This window comes from Paramisgurnus dabryanus, chromosome 21 (assembly GCF_030506205.2).
Source record: "Paramisgurnus dabryanus chromosome 21, PD_genome_1.1, whole genome shotgun sequence".
Lineage (NCBI taxonomy): Eukaryota > Metazoa > Chordata > Actinopteri > Cypriniformes > Cobitidae > Paramisgurnus > Paramisgurnus dabryanus.
In genome coordinates, this window is record NC_133357.1 from 30,300,929 (window position 1) to 30,321,842 (window position 20,914).

At 36.9% G+C, this 20,914-nt stretch overlaps 1 protein-coding gene across 2 annotated transcripts in view; it reads right to left on the reverse strand.

Moving 5' to 3' along the window:
* LOC135772966 (pleckstrin homology domain-containing family G member 1) overlaps positions 1-20,914 on the reverse strand; it is a 51,404-nt gene that overhangs the window by 17,570 nt on the left and 12,920 nt on the right. For both annotated transcript variants that reach the window (XM_065282555.2, XM_065282554.2), the window contains exons 2-4: positions 7,913-8,361; positions 3,638-3,735; positions 1,553-1,622 (exon numbers count right to left, since the gene is read on the reverse strand). In XM_065282555.2, the coding sequence (XP_065138627.2) occupies positions 1,553-1,622; positions 3,638-3,735; positions 7,913-8,248 (504 nt within the window). In that variant the 5' untranslated portion in view covers positions 8,249-8,361. The remainder of the gene's footprint in view (positions 1-1,552; positions 1,623-3,637; positions 3,736-7,912; positions 8,362-20,914) is intronic.

Sequence of the window (20,914 nt, forward strand, 5' to 3'; positions counted from 1 at the left end):
AATATGAACTCAAAATTAAATGTAACATAACACAAATTATAATTTGTCATTAAAAACTTTATCAATGCGAAAAAGACTTGAATTATACTCGCATGAGCAGCCATGTTGGAAATGTTTTTTCCTTTCATTTGAAGTGAGGTCATGAAAAATCTTTATTTGTAGGGCTGTTTGGCCCTTGCCCTACCCTTCCAACTACATCCCTATCCCTTCACGTGATTGCGCTAAATGGAGGGGTAGGGGAAAGTGTAGGAGTAAAACAGAATTGGGCCATACACTTACGATTTACCCATTTTACTGTACATTTACCTCAAAGACTTGTTTTTACCTGAGAAGTGCACTTCTGTTGGAGTACATTTGCAGTCAGGTTTATTCGGTCATTGAATCGTATTTTTGAACCAGCTAATGAACTGTAGGTATTACCACATGAAACACTTTTAGGTTACCCGACAACGTATCATGGATTCACTTACAAAAACATACAAAGACCTCAGAAGCAAAAAAAGGTGTGAGCATTTTTTTTATCAGACTCTTGATGGATCCTGCCAACAAAGTGGTATTTCTGAATGCCCTGAGGCCGGGATTAAGCGGATTTGAAGTGAAAATATTTGATAAAGAGCATTCAGTTAATATCATTATTTCATTTTTGACAGAGGTGACATTTAGATGCTTTTGCACCAGAGCTCCTCATAATATGTTTATAAGTAATAACCAGTGACAAACACAATGAATCTCAGTGTGTGTTAGCATTGAAAATGTCTGTGTGATGTGTGTAATAAGAGAGGATAAGAGGACAAAAAAAGAGTTGATTTCAGAAGGAATGTGGCAAACTAAGTAAAGAATTCAATGCTCAGGAATCTAGAAACTGATGTGTGTTAATCATAGCATTTCTCTCTCTGCTGTTTTTCCATACAACAGTAGTAAAAACCACACATTTCCTTACACACATAAGCAAGACGAACACACATGGCAGTTGTTTTAATGCATGTTTTGTGCTCGGGGCTTTGCTGGCTGTGTGCGCTTTTATTTTTTGGCTTTATATGAGTTTTTGCAAGCCACAATCATTTGTGCTGTGCAAATTAACAGCCCCCCGCTAACACCAAAACATAAACTCAAAACAAAACCCGTATGACACGAAACCACAGGACAAAAACCACTGCAGCAAATATTCCTGGAGGTGTTAATTACAGCTATAAAACTGCTAGAACAATTAGTCAAGGACTTGTTATTAAGCTAGTCAACAGAAACACAGACGAAAGAAACTAATTCTAACCTGTAATTGCTATACGACTTGTTTTTACGTTATGTGCTATTTATCATATAAGTATCCCAAAAGTTTTTCCTTAAACATTTCACTGAAGATTGGTCAAAAAAATAAAAGTTTTGAAATGATTTGTATTGAATTTTATGTCTGAAGCTTTAATCCAATGTAAAAGCATAAATAATCCACTACGCATTTCCTTTTGTGTTCCATAGAAGAAAAGAAAGTCAACATTTTCATTGTAGGTTGAACAATTCCCTAAATGTAAGAAGAACGTAAGAAAAAAGGAGTTACCTTGGCTACAAAACACTTGGCAATAGCAACCGGGTCGGCATTACACTTCTTCAGGTCATGAAGCAGATCACTGGAAAACAAACACACACGTTTATGATATTGATATTATTACTCACATCCGTAAAAGGGTTGTGCTGTTATAAAACTATTCAAATTCTCTTCCAGTTATGTGCTGTATTGTGTGAATTATAAGAAAAGGTCTGCTTCCATGAATTGAAACGCGTTTGTGTGGTCGCGTCTGCATTGTAATGGTACGAGGTAAACGTCTGTGTTCGCACTGAAATGAGAATCTGTGAGATCTGTGTATGTGTTATAATCAAATGAACTCATTCCTTATTTTATCAGCTATGAGGTCATAAAGCCAAAAGAATTGAGCTTATATTTGCTATTTTACATTCATGATATGTTGACTCAATGATAAATAAAGTGATTTGTAGATGAATAGTGAAATTTTTATTAGGTCCTAGCAGATAATAACAGTAGTGCAGTGGTTCTCAAACTGCGGGTTAATGGTGCCAGGTGTTTCCAAATACATTCATTTATCAATTAGGAATTTTCAGAAATGAGGGGATGCACACTACAGTACACAATGTTGGGGGGGCACGCCGAAAAGTTTGAGAACCACTCCACTAGAGCAACATTTTTAATATTTAAATGCTAATTTTCATTTTTATCAACATTTGCTATCATTTAAAAATTACTAATCTTTTGACTAATATCTGCGGTTTCTCTAAAGTTTTGCAAATAATCATGATTTTCGACTTCCATGTCACAGTTTTACAACTATCTGATGTGGAGTAAATGTGTAAGGACATAAGAACTTAATGACTGAAAATTAGATATTTGTCATACTAATTATTTATGCATTAAAAAGTATTAACTCATATTTGTGACCCTGGACCACAAAAAAAAACAGACCATTAAGTTATGGTCTGGCAAAGCTTCATAGACAAATCATTTTCAAAGGGACGTCACCAACGGACCTCGCTCAAATGCCCCTGGGCGCAATCGGATAAACCTAAAACCAATCAGAACGATGAACGGGATGACGTTTGCACCAGGGCTCGCCGCTCTCGCTAAGACCCATTCATTTAGCCACCAAAGACAGCGATAACATCTTTTTTAGATATGAAGGCTTTGAGTGTTGTTCTTTGCTCGGGTTTTAAAAAAAGGAAAAGTTTAAATCGCTTAAAACAGACGCAATAGCTGATTCGAACGAGTGATGTTTCACAGCGGCATCCATCTGTGTAATGTACAAAATCTGCTTTACGATTGCTGCTGCACTATCATCATGGTGTAAAGCCGCCCCAACGTTTCTGATTGGTGCCGCGATTTCTCTGCATTAGAAATGGGCTTGAATGGCCTCTTTGCCAGACTACTTGAGTAGTCTGGGTTTTCCCAGGCTATAGGATAGGACAAATTTGGCCGAGATGCAACAAAGTACAAAAAATCTAAATATAGAGAAAATCACATTTAAAGTTCAAAGTCCAAATGAAGCCTTTAGCAACGCATGCATATTACTAATAAAGAGGTTTGTTTCTCTACTGGCTTACCACTGTAATGATGGAAATTGTAAGGTTTTACATAAAAATCTATCTTAAATGGGAAATCTCCAAAGAGTTATTTTTAGGCAAGTTTATGGCCAAGTTTGCTTGCAATTTTGCTGCATCTCCTCACAAAAATAAAGCTTTTCTATATTTACAGTAGGAAATGTACCAAATATCTTCATGGAACATGATATTTACATAATATACGCTTTTTGAAATAAAAGGGCATTAAAGAAAAATCAATCATTTTAACCCATGCAGTGTATTTTTGCCTTTTTCTACAAATATACCTGGGCGACTTATGACTGGTTTTGTGGTCCAGGGTGACATACATGTGTATGAATTTGGCAGACACTTTTTATCTAAAACATTATTCAGTGCATAAAAGCATTATTCAGCTCAATGCTCTACAAGAGATACAGGCAATCTCTGGTATGTAAACAAATTCTTTAACCTAATCTGTAATCCACTGTCTGTATAATCCTCTAAAGTGACACTTTTGTTACAGACAAACATGAACTGATATGTGCGTGTAAACCTGTTAAAATGGTAGATGTCACGGATATTCCCAAACAATGAATTCCTCTCCTCATCCCCGAGCAGAAGAGACTGGTTACTGATGCACTCCAGGTAATCCTATAGAGAGAAAGAAAGAGATAAAAAGGATTAATAATCCCATCAGCAGTCATGCGAGATGGGCAGCGTGTCTGACATCACACAACAGGGAGAAAGTCTCGCCCTGTGACTACCTTTATAATATTAGGAGTGACTATGATTTACCATATTTGTTTAGACAGACAGACCTGCCTGAATGCTCTTTAAGTCAGTTCAGCGACTGCCAGCAAGCACAAATATGACATGAACATTTATGCACCAGTAGACAAGCCGTGTTCAAAACTTATTTATACGTGTATACTTGTAATGTGTACATGTTGTGAGACGGAAAATATAATTATTAAGAGGCTAAAAGAAGGGAAATTGTGAAATGTGCAGAAGCCCCCTTAAGCTTACATTCACACATTCATACATATAAGCATGTCAGAATCTGTACTAGCACTGTAATTTCTATTCTGCTCCGCCCTAGATTTAAATGCTTCTCTCTTTGGTTGACAGACAAGATAAGTGAGTCTGTCTTTCTGATAAAATCTTTAGCTGAACACCCTCAGGCTGTGTAAAATAACCATTCTGTATCGGCCCCAAAACACACCCTGTGTGAACACCCGCACACACATACACACCGATGTGGACAGTTATTTAGAAACTAAAAAATAATGTGATGTTATCACCCTGGGAGGAAAAGATACACTTAAAAACATACACTTGAGCAAGATTGACCTTATTTACTTCAATACATGTTCCTGGACTTATTGTGCATGATTCATCTGTTGTTCATCCGTGCATGCTATTTCAAATAAGGAGTCTCTGTCTGCTTATCTTTCATCAAAATGTAACAACTTGTGCACCTTGTGGATAATATTACAAAGCCCTCTTATTTTATTTTAAAAGTAACATTCTTCAAAGTTACACCAATGTTAGGCACCGCTGGATATCCACAAACATCAAACACACAAAGCATGCAATCTATCAAACATTATCAATAATTATTTATTCAACTAATGATTTTGGGAAATACATTTGGAAAATAAAGAAAGCGTAGCTGAACACACACGGAAACTATCGGAAGTGAAAGCGTCTGCCAACCAGTCTGCATCAGCAGTATAATAGCTGAACAAACCTTTTAAATTATTCCTACATCCTTGCATATCGATAACTATTGTCTTACTCTGCAACCTTACACCCTAAAACATGGCTTAATGGATCAGGTGTCTGCTTTTTAGTGAAACGATAGCAGTTTGAGTCATGTTGTGGTCTCTGGCTGCAATAAGCATTCCAGTAAGCTCCAGTCAGCAACTTCTGGCTTGATTTTAACAGCTCTGTCTTCTGATACTTTAACTGAACAAATACAAATGACAATGACTCAGAACGAGGGATCAATATTTCACGTTAAAACAATGAAATGAGCATTAACACAGCTCTAATAATTAATAAATTAACATGCAAGGCATGCATAGGTCTTTATGAGTGATAGGCATTCCAGTTCTGCAGAAATCTGCCAAAGTTCCAAGGAATCTGGCGCAGATTTTGTGTGCAACTAAAGCCTGGGATACACTGCACGATTTTCAGCTGTCCCAGACCAAAGATTACCATTGTGAAACAATCGTGGCGATTTCTGTGATCTTGTCTCTAAATCTATGGTCCCATATTGTACAGTGAGAGAGGTTCAAAAACAGACGTTGTCCTCAAATGTACCCTATGATACACTCTGAAAACAAACTGTGGTAAATAGTAGGGATGGGCACGGATATTCGAATATTGGATCGGCAATAATAATTCGAATTTTAAAAATGCTATTCGAATGTTTGTTTGTTTTTAATGTGCCACCAAAGGGTTATGACTTATTTGATGCTTTTCGCTTCATCTATACTGTCTTTTACATACTTAATTGTAAGATATACATGAACATTAATTCGTATGTATTTCTGATTGTTTGGCAATGCAGATTGCAGACGAATTTAAGTTTTTCCTTTTATCTCCGGGTTTGTCCGCGGTGCGCCATGTTTGGCCACTGGCTCAGTGAGGGCTCACGTGTTATTAAACGTGCTTCTCCGCCGCCCGAATCAACACATCATGAGACTGAGATTTGTAAGCGTTCTGTTATAAAGTCTACTTTATTTTGTTAATAACGAGACAGACACGGAGAACAAAATGAAACGGAGAACATTTATTATATCTTTCGAAAATGAACCGGATAACTGCACATGGCAGTTTAAAAGCAAAGCTCCGTCTTTGTGAAATGTTGTTAAATTAAGCTAACGTTAGTAACTTTGCACAGTCAACAATAATCTATCGAGCCAGCTTACGTTATTTGTAAAATAATGTTAAATACAGATATTCAATCTTGTTCAATCCGTCTGTTGTTTTTATCGGATAACCATTATCACGAGGAAGAGTTTTCTCCGCAGCACCGGCATTATTGTATCTAGTCAGAAGAACGGGCTTTCACCGAAGCAGGTAGGATAAATATGGTTTTCTTTATTCACAAATACGTCAAACTAAACTGAGAAGATATTTATATGGCGACTGAGCAGTCGATTATGTAGATGTTTTTTCGTTTGCTCCGGGCTCTTATTTGGAGTCTGTTTAATGGTTTAAATGATGATAGCCCGTCAAGTCCTCAAACTTTAAACTTCGAAAGTCCTCAAACTTCGCTTACATTTGATGTTAGTGTATAATATTTGGTATAATATAATGTATGTAAGATCAAACAGTAATGAATTCATACTAACGACCGACTTGAACTAAGGGTTTGACTGACTCAGATTCGCTCCGCATGGGGTTTTAACGCCTTTTTTTCTGTAGGATATTTTTTAAGAAGAATTTCAAATATATATGTATTTTTTACAATGTTTTTAACTTAAAAATACATACATATATATACATACAGAATATAAGTTTAGCTTGCTGTGGATATTTCCTAGTTATAAGCCTTCTGTGAAATTATGACAAAATGAAAAATACAAAAGACGGATGTCTTAATTAACATAATTTAAATAAACGAATATTTGTTCTTTATGAGCTTAAATATTCGAATAGTAAATTACTGGAAAATGCCCATCCCTATTAAATAGCACTAAAAGTGGTTCTTGGCTCGTAATCATAGAGGAACCATTTTTAGTGCTATGAAGCACCTATGAACAATCATACGGGGGTCATATAGCACCACTGTAGCACCACATATGGTTCTACATAGGTACTTCATTGGTGCTATATGGCACTTAAAATTGTTCCTCTATGATTACGAGCCAAAAACCACTTTTAGTGCTATTTAGCACCGTTTGTTTTTACAGTGTAGTTTTCTGCCATTGTCATAAATTCAGCATGATAAACGCATAGTGTGTTCGCTACTACGACCTGCATACCGGTATTTGTTTACCACTAGGCTTCTCAGCCGCCGAAGCCTCCGATTTATTATCGTACAGTCTACATGTTTGTCTTCCCAAGTTTAAATGATCCCTGTTGCACAGTGTGAAAAGGTAATGATCTGATAGGATTGAAAAAATCCTGCAGTGTATCCCGGGCTTAACGGTGCACTGTGCATAACTTGATGAATTCACACAATCGAGTAACCAAGAGCAAAGTAAATGAGAGTATGTTGCCTCCAGAGCTTTACAAACATCAGTGTTAGCAGAAAGCAGTTTGTTTCACAGTTATTTCCCTAACCTACTTTCCGCTCCTTTATCTGCTATCTCCATCCATCCTGACAGCTTTCCTTTTCTCCCATTCTCCATTCCAACCATCTATCATCCTCTCCGTGCCGAGGGTCTGTGAATGTGTGTTTATAAAAGGGGAAAGGGGGTTGGGAGCCCCTTACTAAGTACTCAAGTCTCCACATTAGAGAGACAGAGTGAGAAAATCACGGCAAGGGTAAGAGGAAGAGTTAAGCATTCATCTCCTCTCTAGATCATATAACAGTCATGTGCAGGTTACATCTGACAGCTATATAAATCATATACAGGAACACACAAACATGCCTCTCAATGAGAGCAAAGAGGATTTTGTGTCTCATATAGTTTGTGGGTGGTGGTATCATGAGGGCTCCAGTTTGAAAAGAGTTACTATTCTTTTGTACCTTTGAGATGATCCCGTAAACTTGGGACTGTTCACTTAAGTGTAAGTAAAAGTTTTGGTGAACTTATCCTTCAGCCGTGGCTCGGTGCATGTTTTCTTTGGATATACAGGATTAATACGTCACCTGGACTATACTGCGAAGGTCCTGTACGTAGGTTTTTTCTGTGTCGAGAATTTCCTGCACCACTCGGTCCACATATTGGACTTTACGGCCTTCCGGTGACTGTATATCCGCATCCCCCTGATTGGTCGGTGTAGGTGTCTGTCTTTCTGTCTCCTCTTCCTCTAGCTGACGGGCAGGCACCAGCTCCAACCGGATTGCCCCAGAATCTCGATCCCGCTCAGGGGTGGAGCTTAATACCGGCCGACCCCCGAGCGAACAGTGGCTATCCCGCGAAGAGGAGGATGATGAGGTGGAACCGTAGCTGACGGGTCGATCGTTGAAGGGCGTGGAGTCCATGCTGCGTGAGGAGCAATATCTCAGGGCAGAGTTTCTAATGGGGCTTAGGATCGCCCCTCCGTCAGGGACCTCCGGTAATGGTGGTAAAACATCAGTGGAGAATGAATAATCTTCTGAAAGAGACAAAGATAGAGAGCCCACAGTGAGCAGTTACAGTCATTCTTACAGGAATGTTCTGGGTGCAAAATCAATTCTGTTGATTGTTTAATGCATACTGTTGAATATCACATAAAATAAATGTATCTTATCTATCAGCTGTTATAGCTTTAAGAGCAAAAAAATCACATTTATAGTAATGCTCTAACACAAAAACAGGCCCGGGGTCTCATTTATAAAACTGTGCGTAGGATCCTTACTAAAAGTCTACGTACGCACAAAAGCCAAAAATGTTTAGACGAAGCAATGTTCCCTTTATAAATCACAGATCACCTGCAAGTGTGCGTACATGAATCATCCTCAGATCCCACCCTTCAAGCTCATTCTCCCGTCAAAGTATTTTATAGATTACCACCTTTGCGTGTTTCCAACCCTGTTTTGTGCGTAAGCAAGCTTTATAAATGAGACCCTTGGGCTTTGGAGGGTTTAAAAGCATAAATGTAAAGCTTGTATCTTTGTTGAAGCATTAAGGGAACATTAATTATTAAGGAAAGATCTTTTTTTGTATACTGTGTGAATCGGTTTCTTCTTTCATGCCAGATGGAAAGGCACGTATTGTTTAATATGAGGCATTTTGTTTATCATATTATTCAAAACCATTTTATTAGATATAATCTATTTACGAGCACAATAAAAATCACAATAATATCATTTTTTGTCTTGTTTTCAGTACAAATATCTAAAAATTCTTAAATTACTCCCTTCCTCAAGATATTTGTCAAGCAACCACCCTTCTCTCCTTCAAAAATCTCCTAAAAACACATTATTTCTCTGAATATTATTCCTCTGCTTATAGTCTATAATATTTGTGCTAATATTGTTGACTCTCATGTTTGTATATGATTATCCTGTACTATCCTTGTAAAGCGACCTTGGGTGTTGAAAGGCGCTATATAAATAAAAATTATTATTATTATTATTATTATTAAGATGATTTTTCTTGATGAGCTAAATGACCTAAGAAAATAAGTCTAGTTTTTAGATTTTTTTAGTTTTAGATTTTAGATTTAAGCTAATTTGTGTTTAAAACACGGGAAAAAAATCTACCAATGAGATAAGAAATAAAATCTTGAAATAAGTTTACTTTTTCTTACCCCACTGGCATATATTCTTGCTTGTTTTAAGCACAAATATGCTTAAATTGTATATTTTTTGTCTAAAAATTTGACTTATTTTCTTAGGTCATTTTGCTCATCACGAAAATACATCTCGATTTAGGAAATTTTTTATATTTGTTCTGAAAACAAGATAAAAATACTAAGTATGAGAGTCATTTTTTGCAGTGCATATACAATCATTTTCCGATTTTCTCTTGTTTCTTTTTTTTGCCTGTCTTGTAAAGCTTATTTGAAACAATGCAACATTGTAAAAAAACACTATATAAATATATAAAAACATAAATTATATATAAACGTTTGTTTGTATAAATTAGGGTATGAGACTAAATTAATTTCTGTGGATTGAGATTATGCCACAAATGCAGATGATAAAGCTACAATTGTATTTAAAGGAATATTCCAATTTTATAAAAAATATCTGATAATTTACTCACCCCCTTGTCATCCAAAATGTCTTTCTTTGTTCAGTCGAAAAGAAATTACATTTTTAAGTAAAACATTCCAGGATTTTTCTCCATATAGTGGACTTCAACAGTTTACAGTTTCAATGCAGTTTCAAAGGACTCTAAACAATCCCAACCAAAGCATAAGGGTCTTATCTAGCAAACCATCCCTATTTTCACAAAAAAAGTACTTTTTAACCACAACTTCTCGTCTTGGACTAGCCGTCTGATGCCCCAGCGTGACCTTATGTATTGCGTAATCACGTTGAAAGGTCACGCATGACGCATGTGACACTACCACTCCAATGTTTACTAGTTTGGAAAAAGAGGAGCGTTCAGACGTTGTTGTATGAGGAATGATACTAAGGGGGCGTGCACATCAAAGCTTTTACGCCCGTGGCCAGCGTATGTTTTTAATTGTTTCCAAAGAAAGCTCAGCGTTTTTCAAAAAAGCCAGCAGCTGGTGGTTTTTATCTGCGCTGAACGCCGGTAATCTGCGGTTTTTCAGCACTGAGCGCCTAGAGTTGAAAAATATTCAACTTTGGGTGAAAAGCTCAGCTCTTCAATGTCAGTTCTCACACGGCCGTCCAATCACAGAGCAGGAGGGGCGGGACAAAAATCAAAACAACCAACCGGCGCATTGTACAAAGACTGATAAACCAAGCATAAGTATTACAGCAACCAAAACACTCAGCTAAAGAAAGCTGACTATAAGCGGAAAAAACAGCTTAAATTGGCATTCACCAGGCGTTTCAGCCAAATTAAAAGCTTTGGTGTGCACAACCCCTAATTAATGTCTTTGTGTCAGTTTATTGTTTAAAATGGCCCGCAAGTGTGCATTTCACATATGTTGCAACAAGATAATGTAATAATATGTAAGGTCGCACTGCCACTATAGATGAGATCCTTATGCCTCGGTTGGGATCATTTAGAGCCGTTTAAAGCTACATTGAAACTGTAAACTGTTGAGGTCCACTAAAGTCCACTATATGGAGAAAAATCCTGAAATGTTTACAATTTCAATTTATGCATTTGGCAGATGCTTTCATCCAAGGTATACATTTTTATCAGTAGCCTAGTATGTGTGTTCACTGGGTTTGAACCCATGACCTTTTGCATTGCTAACACAATGCTCTACCACTGAGCTATACAGGAACACTAAGTTATTTTCCTCAAAAACTTATTTTCTTCTTGACTGAAGAAAGAAAGACAAAAACATCTTGGATGACATGGGGGGGAGTAAATTATCCAGATAGTTGAGTATTCCTTTAACTCGAGACATTCGTTTAAAAGGACATTTGAAACTTTCTGAACATACAAAAAATTGCAGTTAACTACAACGCAATTTCACATTTACTGTAACTCTCATGGACATCTCAAGGGGCAAAATCAAACACAAAAACATCCTGTGTGAAACCCACAGAAATCTCTACCATTCCTGTGTGGTAATAACCACATACAACTCACAACAATTTGGGGTTTGTCTTGTAGACAACAATGCTTGCACCTCCCTCTCTCTTCCTGTCTAACAAGGCTCAACTTTAACCTACTTTTGGCTTGTAGCTGTCAAAATATAAAATTGAACTTGATTCCAAAGAAATGTGAGAGGTGTTCACCTCGGTAAAACTAACCAGAAGTAAAGGATGTTGTTATGAAGTGGTACTGAGTGATTTTTAGTGGACTGCCAGGTGGTTGCTTACAAGAGCTCATCACTGAGTGGGCCATATGATCATCTCGCTTGATATAGTCAACATCACTACAGAATAAATAGAAATCTGATACCCAAAGATAAGCATTACTATTATTTTTCTCATTATCTTGAGAATACACACACATAAACACACAATGTCACACAGACTTTCCTTTCATTTCACCCAGAGAGTAAAATGTCTCCATTACATGTTAATCTCCTCATTAAAGCCTCTCTCTTTCACTGCTGGCCTTTTCTTTTATAAAAGACTCTCTCTCTCTCTCTCTCTCTCTCTCTCTCTCTCGCTCTCTCTCTCTCTCTCTCTCTCTCTCTCTCTCTCTCTCTCTCTCTCTCTCTCTGTGTGTGTGTACGTGTGTGTTTTTTAACTCTCTGTTTTCGCTGACACAACAGAGTTTGTAAGACCATCCATTCAGACGCACCCTCTCCGTACACACACTTGCACAGGTGTGCACACACAATAAGCTCACTGTAACAAGGCAATATTTCCTCTCCACTGACACAATGGGTAAGTTACCTGGGCAAAAAATAAGTGGTAAGTGATATACACACAGTTATGGGACAAAGTCTAAGATTACAATATATTGTGTGATTTCCATCAAATGGCACCATGGCAGATACTCAAACACAACAAGTTTTTGCATTCTGTAAACAAAACCATAGAAAAAGTTTCCGGGAACTTCTTTGTGTCTTGCAGTCAGTAATAAATCTTCAGCTGCCACTTGTAAACAATCACCATCATTACTCACTCGGCACATAAACGTCTACATTATCCATGACTCCAGAGCAAAGCCACGGGATTGGCTCGTGCCTATCTGGGACTTCCTGTGATTGGTTATTTCCTGTCCATGCCAAACTCACACACTGACCCACTTTCACTTTACTAAGGGCACACTCATTTTATATCCATACCAACCAAACCACGCCTGAGTGTGGTTGTCCCCCCTCCCTACTGCCCTGGAAGCACGCACTTTAACTGTACTTTGAGCGATCCGAGCCCAGGCACACTTTCATTAGTCATTATGAAGCGATTGTTTTGAAGAAAACAGGAAGTAAAGTGCTCTTTAACACTGGAAGCCATTGTAATGTAAAGTCTGTGTTTTTATTCTGAGTCATTTGATGGGCGATGACACACTGTCCTCTTACATGCCATCATATTGCTTAGTTGATCTGTCGCTTGTGCAGCTCAGACATTCACATAACCCTGCAGCCCGCATCACGATTTACTATAACACTTTGCATTCTGCACCTGAGCCCAAGTGAACCGCACCCGAGCCCACCTCAGTAAACCGTCCAGGTCCCGATTAATCAAACCGTGCCTGGTACAGAGGGATCACACTAGTCAAATAAACCAGGGGTCAAGCAAGCTTGGGCGTGGTATGGTTCAGATAATGTGAGCGTGCCGTAACAACCACAAACTTAGATGATGCCACTTGACTGCTGATTTTGTATTTTGGTGGACAGGTCATACTACATTAGTACAAAGCGTGCGTGCAGGGGTGTGTGTTTGTACACTATTCATGCGTACCGTACAAGTATCCTTTGTGTTTACTTTAATGTGTGAGCAGAAAGCAATATTGTGTTTAAAAGATGTCTAATAGCAGTCCAAATATTGCCCAGTCGTCTACATTAAAACAAGGCTACAACAGCCCAGAAATAAATACAAAGCAAACACCTTGTAATCACTGTTGACTTTGCTTACAGGATGGAATATCATAGAAGTTTTTATGGCAAAAACATAATGTAACCAAATTCAACTTTATTTTGGCTAGAAGTGGGTTACTCATATCCGGACTATATCTATAAAGTGTCCCTAGTTAACCTAGACGGGGAAAATGATGGCTATTGCATGTCATTATTAGTAATCAATTGATTAAAATTTGTGACCCTACAAACTGAACTAAATTTATCATTAGTGTCATAGCAGCTTATGTTAAAACAGAGCAGTTTTTACAGTAACAATCCATCCAGAGGCATGTCATGGACAAAAGTGCACCCATGTTTCCTCAAGGGGTCTGTGGGTTTATGTTACCCTGAGAGAATTGTTTTGCAAAAACAGCATCAGTGTGTTGACTTTGTGAGCATACTGTATGTTGACAACTGGGAATTGGATTTTATATTAGCAAATGCCAGCTTGATAACTAGCTACGCTTCAGTCTCTCCTTCTCACTTGCAACATGATCTCTGTGCAAATCTGCAGAAAACCAAAGAGAGGAGATGAGGAGTCCACCGGGGTGAAGTTGGATATGATGGATGGATTACTGCTGTTAGGGTTAACCCTAACCCAAACCTCAAACTTTGAATTATGGAAATGATCAAATCAATAGTCTGTCTCTTAGGTTGGTCTATGCTATCTACCTTGTCATAAAAGTACTGCATAATTTAACTGGAGATTAGAAAGTCATAATGTGGATATAAAAATAGATATAATACATTTAAAGAAATACTGTAGAAAAAGAAATGCAATGAGTCAGAGGAGTAATGTACACGTCCACAAAGCGCAAAACACAAATAGGCATTGAAACAGAATTTGCAGCTTTGAAGATGTGCACATTTGAAACAAGGAAGTAGATCATTAAATCAACATCAGATAAACGAAAATAAAATCTAGAGACAATGCAAACATTATACAGTATGCCACAAACATGACAGCTAACCAGCTCTGATACTAAACAAACAAACTCCCAGAATACATCTGTCTCTTTTCACTTATGCTGGGAAAATTAGTTTAAGAGTCCCTATATGGTGTTTTAATTTTTCTATGTGAAATATTTCATTAAATATTGCCTTTACTATGTTTTACAAATATTTCCTAGTCGCTTGAATAATATTTCGTGTAAAGTGAATACTACACTGTAAAAAATGCAGCATTTTTGTCAAATCAACATATATTTTTATGCTACTTTAACTTAAAAAATTAGGTTAAACAATGTCAACCTGTTGTGTCAACTATTCACAGGTCAAAACTTAAAATAGTAGGTTGAATTGACTTCAAAATCAAGTTGTTTAAACTTCATGCTGCATTTTTTTACAATGTACACTAAACCAAAACATTGCTAAATCGGGCAACGTATGAGTAAGACATTAATCACAGAGCAGCGATGATAATCTAAGTATTTATTTAGAAATCATTTTAATCCGAAGTGACTTTAATACATATTTTATAGGTTCAGTGTCCCAGAGAATCCTGAAGTTAAGTAACACAACACTGTTTACAGTTTGCTACTCGTAGGGCTCAAACCAGCAGACCTCCGGTTACCAGCCCTGTGATTTGACAGCTAGACCACAGGACTTTCACTACCTTCTTTTGGTAAAGAAATCTGCAAAAAACTAAAATAAATAAAATGGACAAATGATGCTAAGAAAAATAACCTTGCTTTTAATACACTTATGAAACTAAACCCATGTGCCAAAAATTGAAGCTTGTGTTTGTTCATTTGCATGGTGTTTCCTCTTCCAGAGAGACTACAGATGTCACATGACTGGAACTACATTTGTTTGTTCATGAACCCCTACACACATGCACCCAGTGTTCATGACACACCCTGTTACAAAACAGCTGAGTCTGAATCTAAATGATGAGCATCCAAACTCTTTCATACATGTACATGTGTACATACAACAAAAAATGTATGTCATAAACTCTGAACCAAGGGTCATAAACCAGTGCAAAACAAGTTTGAAATGAATATTGCTCTATACTGGTATTTTTAACAGGAAGACATCTGTATAAGATTGTGTTCACTTTGATCTTTGCAACCAAACCTATTAGAGAGCTAATCCTCTGGTTAATTTAGCAGACGTTTCTCTGTGTTTTACCATCTTAAATTACAGCTAAATCTGATATGCAGTTTTTGTGTTACATTTACTCTTTGATCTGGGAAAGTATAATTATATATGTACTCAGTGCTGATGGATGTTTGCTTACTGACCCAGTTCCACTTCTTTTACTGAGTGACATTCTGACACCTGCGTATAGCTCGGGTCCCACCTTCAGTTTAATCCTTTGGGATTTTTATTAGTTCACCAAAAACACAGTATATATGATCACAAAGTAGTTGCACACCTCTCCTCCACATGACATCAAGCCATGTAATTACAGGTATTACTAATGTCTGTTACATAAATGTTGTGGCATGAGCTGGCAGCTAGACCACAGGATTCTCTTTACCTTCTTTTGGTAAAGAAAACTGAAAAAAAAAAAAAACTAAAATAATAATAATAATAAAATGGCCAAACATAATGATGCTTGCTTTTTAGCCACTTCATATATGATCGCATATGTATTTCATTACGAATGCAACACTTTGTTGTTGTCAGTGTGTCTGAGGATACATTTACACAACCATGATGTAGTAAAAAATGGAAAAGTTTCTGTTTTGCATGTTTGAGAATTTCCATGTCTACGCGACGATAGTAAGTGCTTTTACATACAGAGAATAAGCGGATAACTATCAAAAATCTGCTTATTTTAGAAACCTGTCTCATGCATTTACATGCAAATCAATAAACCGGCTATGCAGAAAACTGTGTTAGGATTTGGATGATGTCACCGCCAGTGTTGGGGAAAGTTACTTTTAAAAGTAATGCATTACAATATTAAGTTACTCCCCAAAAAAGTATCTAATTGTGTTACTTAGTTACTTTTCATGGAAAGTAATGCTTACGTTACTTTTAAGTTACTTTTGCGTTACTTTTTCTTACTTGGCTGTTTTTTTTGTTTGAAAACAGAGGGTCTGTTCTTTCATTTGGTATATTGTATGTTTATATATTTAAAGAAGAAAATTTTTTGGAAGGCATTAAACTTTGGTGAAAATCATGAAAAACACTGAAAAAGTGGGGAAAGAGTTAATATGTTCTTTTTTTACATTAATTAATTACATTATTAATTACATTATGTTCAGTTTAATTCAGTACATTATTTTGTTTTTAAATTGAATTAATTAAACTGAAAAGTACATGCTTTACTTTTTTTTAAAGTAACTCAAATATTAATGTGTACATTTATAAAGTAATGCATTACTTTACTCGTTACTTCAGAAAAGTAATATTATTACGTAATGCGCGTCACTGGTCACCACCTATAGTATACATAGTCATTCAAAAAGGCGACGGGAAATCTGTCTCAAGCTATAGTATTGTATCTCTTCTCACGTCTGTAACATGAGCTTTTATTTCCACAGTTTCTCTGCCAACTGCATGAGTTGTGTGACGTTTATATTTCAAGTGCGCACATGAACACTGTGAGGTGTTATAATGCAAAGCAAAATTGGGGTAATGAGCAAAAAACTACCCAGGCCGATTGTTTTTAGCTTACACCGCTTTATGTGCATTCCCCTGTAAAAGTTTTATGCATTTACATGAACTCACACATTATCACTTTATTAATTTATTCCCCGCCAGACTTTTTTTTTAATAGTTGCCCGCCAGCATTTTTGTGATTTTCACTATATGCCTTTCAGGAAAATTTTCTTCTAAAAATATATAAACATATAAATATATCAAATGAAAGAACAGACCCTCTGCTTTCAAACAAACAATAAACAAACAAACAAAATGGGGGATTTTTTTTCATCCTATCGATATTTTATTCTCTGCTTAAAAACTCTTAAATATGGGTATTTTTCTTCAAAAAAAAATTTTTTAAGCAAAAAGCTGAAATAATTGCATTTTTGTGAAGAAATTTTGTTAGAAATCAGATTCAGAACGATTATCAAACATACACAGAGTGTAAATTAAATTGGTTTTTATAAATTGGGTAAGTATGGTATAACAAATAACCATAAAAACTCATCAGGAAAACTTTTTTCCATGCAAATGTTTTCTCTTAATTGACAAGATAACTCGTCAATGGCAGGGAAAGAGCACAATTGGTGTAAGACATGTAAATGCACTCATTATCAAAAAGATCTGTGTTTACACGGATCTGCAAAGATGACTAAAATGCTATATTATGGGTTCCAGGCCAGTAGATGGCGATGTTACTTTGTAAAGAAACACTACAAGCCTGCACACGTTAACATTCTTCCACAGAGTGACAAATACAAACAATTAAGATGGCAAAAGCATCAAGCAGTTTTGTTTAGACAGACTACAAGATAGGTTGATATAGCGGCAAAGTTTTTTAAACTTTGTTAGAGAAGCGTTAATAAATTCAGTATCTTGAGCACACAGTCCTGGCCGCCACTGTTGTTATGGTTGTCAAATATTTGCGCATGCTTGTAGACTAAACATGCAATATGCATCATTGTCACAGATTCGCGTTTATGACATTTACACAGAAACGATAATGCCGTCGCGTTCCGAAACATGACACCATGTTTACAAAAGTTTGTGTAAACAAACAGCCAAACTGCACCAACAGTTTCCTGTTTTGTTTGAAAACGTTGTTGTGTAAACAGCCCCCATAGAGGTAAGGCTGTTGTCCACTCTCCTCTTCATATAACAATACTCACATCCATTCCTCACAGTAATTGAGAGAGATAGAGAGAATGAAGAAGGGGGTGAGAGTGCTGTGGAGAGGGGCTTTTAAGGCGGATTAAGCCCCCGTCTGCTCCCCTTCTGAGTGCTACTGCTGAGAGACTCAAACATGACATAATTCAGAGCAGACCCAAAGACAAAGACCCCTCACACACACACACACATTCACTGCTTCTTTCTCGTCTGCTGGAAAAACACTGACCGACACCATCAAACAGTTTCTCTCTAGCAGCTCGCTTCAAATGAATGCTGCACGTTTTACAGTTTGACAAACATAAATGTACTCTTTCAGAGGGTTATTATAAGAGTTCAGTTTGACCACAGAGGTTTTACTGTTTAATACAGGCAGAATGAGATTAAGAGAGAGTCCTAAACTGAAGACTGAATGTGTGTGTGTGTGTGTGTATTTATAGCCTGATGTCAATGAAAGTTTTAAATACAGACTGAAAACTCAAAGTCGATCCAGCTGTGAGCTAAGCGTTTCCTGAGACGACATTTAAACTAAATATACTCTACACACATTGCTGGTCGACCAGTATGGTTTTTCAATGGACAAACTACATTCAATGATGAAAATGAGAGGTGCAAAAGTTACAAATGCTTGGCTGTTCAGGATGTTTGCCTTGTGCATTACTGTGCAGATAAGGTGTAGTTGATGGTATTTGCTTTATGATTGTTAAGATTTCCTAATGATTTTTAGCACGTTGCTATGTCTTCTCAATCATGTATCTAACATAAACTATGTTGGATGAGTTACGCACAGAAGTTAAAGCACAGGGTTAAAGGTTTCTTCAAAACCTACGACTTGATCCAATAAAGACCACTAACAAACACACAAACATGTAATCTCACCCAGCCGTGCTTAACATTACGGTAATAAAAGCAGACACGCTGAAATAATCTGTGGTGTGTATGAGCTATAGTCTACAGTCGTATAACTGCAGACAGTATGTAGAGTAAGCAGTTTCTGACCACACACACCGTCTAGTGATTATTTCCAAACATACACTCATAAATATGTCAAGAACTTCGCAATTATATTTTATAATTGTTAGTATTAATGTTAGTGAATATATTTTAACCAGGCCCATTATTTTGTAGGACAATATCAAATTCCATTATGTTAGAATTTGTTGGTATTCTTTTGTTGGCAATGTAAATAAATCAAGATGTTAAATAAACAGTTCAGCACAAATTTACAGACTGTCCCTTCACACAATACGAATGCTCCTAAATCCAAAATTGAACATGTCTTACTTCATCAACATAGAGGGACAACAAAGCAAATTCAACATATTTACATATATTTCTACATTGTAAGCAAGTGGCTTGAAATAAAATGAAAGCAAAATAACAACCAACAGAGCCCAGTTTATACTTCTGCATCAAGTGTATGGCATAGCCTTCAAAGAGTCTCCATACCCTGACACGCACCTTCCCAAAAATGTAGCAACCTGTCAATTTAAGTCTACTGCAAGCACTGTGATATTGCAATATAAATCAGCGCATTTCCTCATTCGATTTGTCACTTGCAAAGGTAAAAACTAAGATGGAATGAGTTGAGAAGCGATATTTAAAGCAGCAATCCGTAACACTGTATTTTTTTTATTTTATTGAATATGTAGAAAAATAGTCTTCAAACAATCTGCTTACCTTGCCCCTGGTAAGCTTATAATAATGATTTATAATTAGAGCTGTCGGTCAGTTTTATTCAGGAAAAAATTTGACAAATGTATTTCGTCTTTGCGTGATGACATCACGTACTTAAACAAAGAAGAGAAGCCGGCTGCTTCATCTCATGTGCTCCAGATGGGAGTTTTTCGCATAGCTTGTTTAGAAAACAGTTGCTTAGAGTTTAAACATGTCATCTAGATTGAGATGTTTAATCTGTATCAATCTGTTTCAAAAGACGATCATCTGGGGAATGGCATCTAAGCATGCACGCACAGAACATTAGTCCGCGAATAATAAATATTTTAATCAATGGCAATAAAGAGGCCACAGTAACAGACTGCAGCTTTACCGAGTCAGGCTGTAACAAAAGTCGCTGTCTATTTGCCGGCATATGCTTCTCCTACAATGTACAAAACAACAAGCTGCTGCTTCTTCTGCCTTTGCCTTGATACTGTGAGTTACACCAGTGACCTGACCGTGGTTAGCTGCCTACTAGCGGTCTTCATATCAATGATGCCGAAGTATAAATGAGAACTGAGGCATGGCGTAGAGGGTACGGCGTAGAAGTATAAATCAGGCTTTAGTCATACCAGTGCTTTTGCCCATTGTATCGATTATAAATGCAGCAAAACACTTAAACACACGTGAGCACAGCTCTACAATAGTCCCCCCATAGTACCGTATCAGAAGTGTATATAACATATACGGACTGGCCAGATGTTTCTATCCAAAGCAATTTACGGTGCTTTCATGGTATACATTGTATCAGTATATGTGTTCCCCGGGATCAAACCTCCATGACCTTTAGGAAGCCACCAATTGAGTCCATCCAAAAATGTGTATACAATGTTATTCACATTATATTCTCGTGTGACGTGTACATAAAATTAAAACTGTAACTAATATTACAACACACATGTTGACCTGAAGAGATTGTGAGCTTTGTGTATTCTTTCCTCAAGGTTGGGCAATGAACTATGCTCCAGTGTTTTCTGGAAAGTCTTTAGAAGCCATTCGTCTTCATGTGAGGAACAGAACTGCATTTAAGATATTATTCACAGAAAGCTCTAACCTCGTTAAGGTTTTT